The 9377-nt window shown below is 40.5% G+C and overlaps 1 protein-coding gene across 1 annotated transcript; it reads left to right on the top strand.

Annotated features, from left to right (window-relative positions):
* The first annotated feature begins 3772 nt into the window (after nucleotides 1-3772).
* On the top strand, nucleotides 3773-7200 carry LOC128449810 (cysteine-rich venom protein pseudecin). Its single transcript, XM_053433120.1, has 7 exons — nucleotides 3773-3836; nucleotides 4659-4759; nucleotides 5472-5562; nucleotides 5866-6008; nucleotides 6355-6443; nucleotides 6543-6625; nucleotides 6782-7200. Exons 1-7 carry the CDS (start codon nucleotides 3773-3775, stop codon nucleotides 6913-6915), a joined length of 705 nt encoding a protein of 234 aa, XP_053289095.1. The 3' UTR covers nucleotides 6916-7200.
* The last annotated feature ends 2177 nt before the right edge of the window (nucleotides 7201-9377 follow it).

Below are 9377 nucleotides of genomic sequence, written 5' to 3'. Positions count from 1 at the left end.
GGTGAAAACTTGACCTTGCTGCCCTCCAGATGCAGACATGTGTGAGGAGAATAGTGGAGCGACTGCAGTGGAGCTCCAGAGACAAGCAGCCAGGCCTGGTGTGTCTGCAGCTCGTGTTTCTGGAGGCATCAGTCTTACATGAGTGGCTGAGGAGCCGGAGAGACAGAGCGAGCCGAGCGAGACTCATCACTGTGGGAGCTAAATGAGTCTCTTCATTCTGCACTGCTCAATCAGCTGCTCCGTTGTTTCACACAAAGACAACTGCTCTGTTTTGTGTCAATGGACGTCAGCCGGTGCCACAGCTCCTCTGGTGTGACAGCGCCCCCCAGTGGAGAGTGAACTGTGCTTCCCTAAAATGTCAAGTGGAAAATAATATGAAGGTTTTCTATTGTCATGTCTATTCTATCATGTATGTGTCTCCTGCTCTTTATGGTCGTGCTGAATAAAGCAATAATTACATGAGCACATAACAACTTGTCTGTTTTGAAGAGAACAAACAACCATTCACACTCAAATTAATATTCTTACGTAGAGTTTAGACTCTCTGATCATCAACCTAACATCAATCTGCATGTCATCAAACTCAGATACATACAAACTGCTCACAGGTGGGCCCCGGCCAAACTGGGATTCGAACCGGGAACCTTCTTGCCACAGCTGCATAAAACCACTAGATTTACTACTAAACTATTGTGAATTTAAAAATCACAAATGATGTAGTGATATTGACCGGAATGGTCCAAAATGACTGTGAATTCAAAAAAAGCTCAGGCTGGTGAACGTTTTGTCCAACAATACTAATTATTAAATACATTTTATGTTGATTTATTTCTATATACTTATTTACAATTGATAAATTGAATCTGTTGGATGTGTAGACAAAGAGGTTTTCAAAGTCTGAGACTGTGAGCGTCCCCATCAGACCTCATCACACCTTTGTTTACTCACTTAGGTTTCCTCCATTTTCTGGATGCCCATGGTTATGTTATTTGATCCCACAGAAGAATTGAGCAAAGATAAACCTAATATTGTTTATACTAAATACATAACAGGCATTTTTTTAGTGTCTGACTCTGGGAAGAGACGTGTACATGATGTGCTTTTGATAAGTAATATCAGAAAATGAATCCTCCAGACTCCTGAGCAGTGCACGTGTCTTCAGGGGTATTTTATATTTCCTCTAACCTGAATCCAGATCCAGCAGCGGGGGGGGGGGGGGGGGATGGTGGACAGGAAAAGATTTTCAAGCAGACTCCAACCTTTCTCACATCATTACCACAAAGCCAACGCACTGCATCAGGTCTCTCCCCCCCATTCTGTAATGTAATGGCTACTATTATTTTAAATGGTGTGCTTTCATCCCGGCCTCCCGGGAAGAGGTTTTGTTCTGAAGACAAGGAAAAAGCAGATCTGAATGTATACAACGCCATAAGTACATAAAGCACTGCACCCACCAAATCCATCATCACATAAAGCATTAGTTATCAGTGACAGGGGAGAGCCACCTGACTGTGGGCCGGATTTCTGTGCCGCTGGGTTTACAGGTGATGGAGCCGGGTTCACACACACGTCACGGCCTCAGATAGTGATAAACTAAACTATTACTTTGCTGTGTTCATGCTAAACATCAATTCAACATATAAGCATTGTTTGATCGGAGCTGTGTTGGAGGACAGTCTCACTGTAGTAGCTCTAGTCTTGTTTTTATTTTTGGATGAATCACAACTGGGACATTTTTGTTGTTTTAAAATATGTAAAATATTCCCAGGGTCAAACTAAAAATAATCACTCAGGGGAAAAATTCAGCAGCTTGTTGGTTTTCAATTTCAACAATAATGTTCTTCACCTGACGACTGTTGAAGCAGGTGCGAGAAATACACATATATGTATATATATTCTGGGATATTATAAATTAAAATGGTTTTGTCGTCCATATGAATACAAAAAAAGTATATGAGAAAACAAGATAAAGCGAACTTTTCACCAGTGAGTGTTTGTCTTTAACTGCATTAAGTAGAAAAAGGCGATAGCAGCACAATGTTCATTTAAAACACACAATAAAGAATCAACAGAGAGGGAAGTGTTGCCTTGAGATAAAATTGTGCTTTGTCCAAGTATCAGCAGTCCAAGTCATTACTGCATTACAACGTGCACTGTACTCTGTTTACAATTTCCAAATAAAAGAATTGAAATATTTCAGGTAGGCTAATGGAAAGATTGGGAGCAACGTACAGTACTTACATTGTGTCGTCTGGGATTTGACATTAACTAGAGACACATTATCCCCTGTTTCACTTTATTGTTGTCAAACAGTGGATTACGATCCTGTAACTTAGAATCTGTGAGACTGTTGTTTATTTATCTTTCGTGCTTTGCTCTCTGTTCCGAGGGGTCGTTGTCAAAGTGTGCGGTCGCTGCAGCGAGGCCTTTATTTGGACTTTTATAATAAACCACAGAGACTATGACTCATTGTGAGGCCATTAAAACAAGCTGCTGTGGGGAAAGTGTATTTACACACGAAGAAGACACAGAGCAATGATCGGCAATAACACAAAGTCTTGTTTGTGTCAAACTTATTAAAAGTAGGTCTAATGGTTAAGTCCTTTTAGCTCTGTTTTGGTTTCCTCCGGCTTCCGAGAGGGGCCAGACGTTCCACTTACTTCCTGAACCATTTGGTTGTGGACAGGTCATTTACACTGGGTCTGTCTGAGGGTTTCACTGAATGGCTCTGCAGAGATGATGGGAATTATAGATTTAGGAGATCAGCTTCTTCTTCCTCACAGAACAAGGAACAACACGTTATTGCAGCTTTAAAAAAAAACTGGTTTCCCAAGAGACTTTACTTAACTAATAACATAAACGTTTTCATTACCTGTTATTTCTACTTTCATGTTCAATTCCTTCTCATTCAAATTATAAATTGTGTTTAATCTAACTCCTACATTTTGTATCGACACGCAAAAACACAACACACTACTTTTTCCACATATCATATTTACAGAATATATGTAGAAAACCATTTGTCCTCCCACACACAGCGATCAGATGATGTTTTGGATGTGTTACTTTGTGCAAAGGCAAACGTTGGGTGCGTCTTCATCCTACATGAGCTTTACGACTTTAATCCATTTACATACACGACCATATCTTGTAATCTATCAGCGCCTCCATTCCTCTTATTTACCCTGGCCTAAGACATCTTTCCATTCCATGATGTGCTAACTTGAACCAATACATCAGGTAGCCGCTGAACAATGCCTTGTTTACTCAGTTGCGCTCTTTTGAAGAAAAAGCCTCTTCGCTGCTGTGTGATAGATTTGTTTTTCCTCTAAGTCCTGGATACTGAGGCATCATTAAGACCGGGGGGGGATTTGCTGCGACTCTGACGATAGCGAGCAGCCGTCTATAAAAGGAAAGAGACGCTAAGTGCCAACTCACCTCCACCTCCCGAGGACCCAGGTGCAGGAACATCTCCCGGAGCTTTCCTTACATTTATATTCATTTTTTATATTGCAAACAAATACTTATTTACAGAAAAACATCCAGAAGTCAAAGGTACAAACTTATGAATTCATGTTCATCATGTTAACTTTATTTTTCTCACTTTTTACTATTTTTGTCAGAGATCTAATTTAAAATGAGAAGATCAGTTAAGATACAAATATGCATATTGTTATTTTATTTGTATTGATATTCATGATATTCATACAGTGAGTCTCCATTTTGCCTTGTTGTCATTATTCTGTAGGTGTTTTTGCTTTTTGTCGACAGAATGTTTGGGATCCTGATTTGCATCCTGATGCTGCGGCAGGTGCTCTCTGCCTGCGTTGTGGTGAGTTGAGGGGTAAACATGTTATTCAATATCAGAGGAAGAAGTTGTAGTAAAATCAATGTTTTTGCATGTTTTTGAGTGAGTTTCACAGGCTGGAAAATCTGTTTGGTTAAGTGCAATACTTGAGTATTGTTTGAAAGTGGTGTTCTTATATTGCACTTAAGTTTTTTAATATTATGACACCACATATACATTTTTTACATTTACAAGAAATGCACAGGATATACATTATTTAAGCTCTTCCTTAAGTATCAATAAAAACACTACAGAAGAACCACTACATACAATTCCTCTTCTTATTTTAGATACTTAAGTTAAGATCAAATTTATTTTCTATCTCTTAGTTTAACATTATTTAATAGTTGTACAAATAAATGTATTTTAGTATTTTCACTTCAATATTTCAATAATGAGAGTTTTTCCTTTTATCCCCCCCCCCCCCCCCCCCCCACATCCACTTTGCCTTGGTCCCCTGCTGCGTCCACAGCCAGGTAAGCACATTTAGAGTTAAATGCATCAGGCGTGTTTGACTTTACAGAGGTATTATATTTCCTAGCGTCAACTCGAGGACCATGCCAGTGTGTCTCCAAACAAGATTATGGGATTTGGCACAATCCTCCCTGTGTGCTCTTTTATTATGTTCGGCCATTCCAGAGTAATTAAACCAGGATATGTTTGTGAGTCATATCGTGGCTATAATAAGCCACCAGAGTAAATATCACTCTTTATTATGTCTTTAATCTTATGTTTACTCGTGTGTGTGTGTGTCTGGGTGTGTGTCTGTGTGTGTGTCTGGGTGTGTGTCTGTGTGTGTGTCTGTGTGTAGACGTTTGCCCAGATACCACAGTGGTTCAGAATGAGATCGTTGACCAGCACAATGCCTTCAGGAGAGCGGTTGATCCACCAGCTTCCAACATGCTGATGATGGTCAGTACTCGTCTCTGAAAGCGGCTCAGATTGTATTTAGCATTTGTTTTATACATGTGGGAATAAAAAATAAGAATAAATATCTATAAATTCTATTTAAAATGTGACAATATGTAGAAAATAACTGATTTTAACTTGACAGTAGGTCTGAATATGAGTGTAAATAATGGCAGCTTGTCCAGGGTGAACCCAGCTTTCAGGTTCAGCTGTGATTGGCCCAAAGACCCTCAAAAAATAAATAAAGTATGCAGAATAGATAATGAGATGCATGATGGATCATTGCTTTCAAATATATTCAGTGAAAGAACTGAGTCCCAGTTACACGAACGCTCTGTATCCAGTGAACATCTGAATTGAGTTAAAAATAGAGACATTTCATTTCCTTCTGAAAGGAGCTGTATGTCTGGAGGTGCAACATTTCTCCAGAGGAGTGAACGGGGAAGAGGAAAAAAAAAACATGTGCTTGTATTGAAATTCAGATTTGGGCTTTGGGGCGAGCGAGAGAGTTTCTCTCAAACCTGAACGCCACCTGAGTTGAAACCCTTTCATATTTTATGGGTCAGAGTGGAACGCATTTTGAAATTCCATCAGCTCTTCAAATCATCAATCTGCCAGTTTTCTGATCCAATATCTCGGAGGAGAATGAGTGCGTTGTTTGAAATGAAACTCTCGATTTGTTCTATCGTTCCTTTTCTTCTTTCCACCTTCATAGAGCTACAGTGAGGAGGTGGCAGCCAGTGCTCAGGCCTGGGTGGACAGATGCATCCTGGCTCATGGAGAGCCCAGCACCCGAATGCTCAATGGTAAATTTCCCCTTCTTTTCTCCATCATCTCTCTTCATTTTCCTTTCACCTTGCTCCCCAGACACCAGGCCCTTACATATCTCTGTGAACTGACCCTGTGACTGTAAACGTTATCTAATCTCCAGTCTAAACACTTCTCAAAAACAAATTACACTGATACGTTATCATCGAGGAGATCCATCAGCCATTTTAATGAACTGTTCTATCCAAATATGGTAATCTACTCAGACATGAGAGCTTTTCGGTGTATTTGCTGAAACCCGTTAATCCGTGCCGCCATGTGTGTTTCTCACTGCTGAGCAGGATATGAATTAGGTGAGAACCTGTTCTATTCGTCCAAATCGTTCCCGTGGACGGACGTCATCGGTGCCTGGCACAGCGAGGTGTCACGCTTCCAGTATCCCAACGTGTCCACTGATGGAAAAGCTATCGGTCACTACACACAGGTAAGAGCAGGGAGAGGACTATTATATTCATTAGGTGGCTAGAAGAATTAATGTTTCTCTATATGTCCTTTTAAAAAAAGAATAACAGGGCAGCTTCTATGTACATATTTCTACAACTGTGTTTATAAGAAAACACAGTTGTGGTTTTTTAAATATTTTTCATCAATGTTCACATTTTCCTTTTCAAATAAACCCACAGAAAGTCAGAAACTAAATACATTGCCCGCGTGTTTGAAAAATGAGATACTGAAAAACAGAGCACAGCATCAATATCATCAAAATCAATATGCATATTACTGTAAAGGTTTTCATATTAAATCTGATACCTTCTTCTGTCTGCTGTCAGGTGGTGTGGAACAGCTCCTATAAAGTCGGCTGTGGAATGACGCTGTGCCCCAACAACATCTACTTCTACGGCTGCCACTACTACCGAGCGTATGTGACCCTCACGCACCCTCAACACGCTTAGAACACGTGACTTTGCTCTGCATGTGTGTTCCTTCTGGCTTAACCATTTTGTAATTTATTTGACAGAGGAAACTTCAGGTTTTGGCCGCCCTATAAAGTGGGACCCCCCTGTGCTTCCTGCCCCGGCGCCTGTGTAGATAACCTCTGCAGTGAGTACACCATCAGATACCGTGACCAGGACACAATGTGCATTCTCTGGGTGGTGCTGAGGAGGTTATACAACATGAACATTGTCCGCTGAGGTAGAAAATAGACACCGGGGTTAACCTCTTCATTGCTGTATTTCCCTTTTTTTTCCGTTCCAGCCAACCCTTGTCCTTACATCAACGAGTTCATCAACTGTCCAGCCGTGGTAGCGACGAGGGGATGCAACAAGCAGGTGGTTGCTCTGTGTCCTGCTGCGTGTCAATGCAGCGACAAAATCATTCCAATAGCCTGAAGAGGAATCCTCCAGTCGGCAAATGTTCACACTATCTTCACGAGATTCTCTGTCTGTGAAGTTAGCCAATACCATGTAAGCTCTTTAGGAATATGATGATGAGACAAGCAGGACATACTTGGAATAAAAATCGGGTTCAGGGTTCACTGTCTGAAGCTATAGGGGATGTTTGGGGAGTGTTTTAAAATGTCTGACATATAAAATCAAAACCTTTTTTCCTTCACCAGAGGAAATATTCACATTCTTGCACTTATTTCAAGTTGGATTTCAGGTATAATCTGAACTAATTGATATGTTTATGGTAAAAATGGGTTTTAAATTACAATGTGTAACTTGAAATGATTTGTTTCACCCTGATAAACCTTTAAAGAATCAAGAGACTGTGCAGTTTCTTTTAGTTTGATGGTTACTGACTTGGTTCCCTACAGCAGGGGGATTGTGGACAACACCATGTTGTGTATGTAGAGGTTCTGCAAAGTTATAAAAACCCAAGACCATGAAGGGAAGCTCCTGAACGCCTCATTAGAACTCCTGCCCGTATTTTCACAATGCCCCACATTAACACAACTCACGCCTAGAGCGACAAAGACCAGCACAGAGGGTGGAGGCCGACATTCACAGACTAATCCCAACAGAGCGGGTCAGCTGGTCAATCAGAGAAGATACAGGTACAGCAGCAGTGGCCAATACAAAGAAAGGGATTGAGCATTTAAAACTTTTCAAGCATTAATCCATAACAAAATTATAAACCTGGATATGAGCAAAATATGTCTCATTTGAATGAATATTGAGCTATGTGGACTTGAACTTTGATAATGATGCAAAATCTCAATGTTGCCATGTTAAAAATCAGCTGCATGAGGTGATAACTCATCAGTGTTGTGTTTGAAGCTTGTCGTGCATCATCTGAACAACAGCAACTCAGCTGTGGGTTGATCAGTGAGAGTGAGAGAGACAAGCAGCAGCAGCTACTCTGTGGTTATTCAATTGACCAGCACCGTGAAACCAAGTTAAAACCACAGTCTGTGCAAACATTCAAAGACGACAAAGCACCGGCAGCCGGAGCAGGTGCAGCCAGACAGAACGGCCCTGATGGAGCTCGCTCAGTGGCAGAGCTCAGGGTGTCTCTGGGTGTCTCTGGGTGAATCTGCCATTTTTTCACTGTTAAATGATCCTCCGGCACACGGATTCACAGGGAAACTGTTTGAGTGCGGTGACTTGCACAACAGCTGCCAACAGACGGCTGGTGCCAACTCCTCTGTGACAACCAGAGCTGAGCCAAGTCTATCAGGAGCGCTGAGTACACACACACACACACACACACAGACACACACATAGAGACACATCACCATACCCCAACTTTAATATTACACTTGCACTTCAAGAACTCATAATTTTTCTGTAACATCAACCTACTTTCACAGGTTTTTGCTTATTTCTCGATCCTGCAGCAGAATCTTATCAATATAACATTTTAAAATATGTATCTGATGCTGCAGGAGGTAATATTACCGACAGTATGTCTGTGAACAGCATCCATCATACACGCTGATGTAAAAGATATTAAAGATGCATTATTGCAAGCTGGGTAAATATCATCTCTATCTCTTTACACTATCAAACTCAAGCAAAGTCATGTGATTGGGGTTCAGAGCAGGAAAAATAAATAGTTCAGTGATTTGAATTTGTTGGGTTGATGGATATGTCTGAGACAACAAGACAGGAAATACACAACATACTCTTCTGGCCTCGTGGTAAATGGACTGTTTACATATTGCACTTTTGTGGTCTTTATATCTTAACACATATACGACTCAAGGCCCAACAGTTCTCTTATCAAACCACATTTGAATCTGCTGGATCCGGTTTTATATTTGGATCCAAACCAAATTGCAACTACTCACAAATATCAAAACATGACGTAGAGGTTCATTAATTATTCTCTGTCAAAAGTTTGCAGTTCACCCAAATTTACAAGCATAACCCCTTGTAGAGGAATGTCGCGAATTCGCCTTAAACCCCATTCCATTCTTAATGCCGCCGAGGTGACGATTGTGCCTGATGGTGCAAATACTACACATACAAAGGAAGGTATTGGAAGCACTCTGCCGCCATCTAGTGGTCGAAGTGGAAAATACATACTAGCCCCTTGGGACAGTGCAGCAAAGTTATTTTGAGGTATTAAGCTGTATTTGAAATACTGTGATGATGGAACAGCAATGATTGTTCAGAAACATATGTTGCTATTCAATTTCAATCAAAAGCAGCATCAATATAATAATCTACATACCAGAGACTGGAAAAATTGTTAAATTAAGGTTATGCCCCGCTATGCCTAATGTCGCTAATTTGCCTCATACCTTAATTTTATATCTACTGTATATGCTATATTGAAATTAACAATCTCCACCTAATTTAGCATATGTATGACAGCCAAAAACACAAATAATAATTTTTTTATA

This window comes from Pleuronectes platessa, chromosome 10 (genome assembly GCF_947347685.1).
Source record: "Pleuronectes platessa chromosome 10, fPlePla1.1, whole genome shotgun sequence".
In the NCBI taxonomy this organism is placed as follows: Eukaryota; Metazoa; Chordata; class Actinopteri; order Pleuronectiformes; family Pleuronectidae; genus Pleuronectes; species Pleuronectes platessa.
Note: the sequence above shows the minus strand (reverse complement) of the source record. Positions and strands in the feature narration are given on the sequence as shown.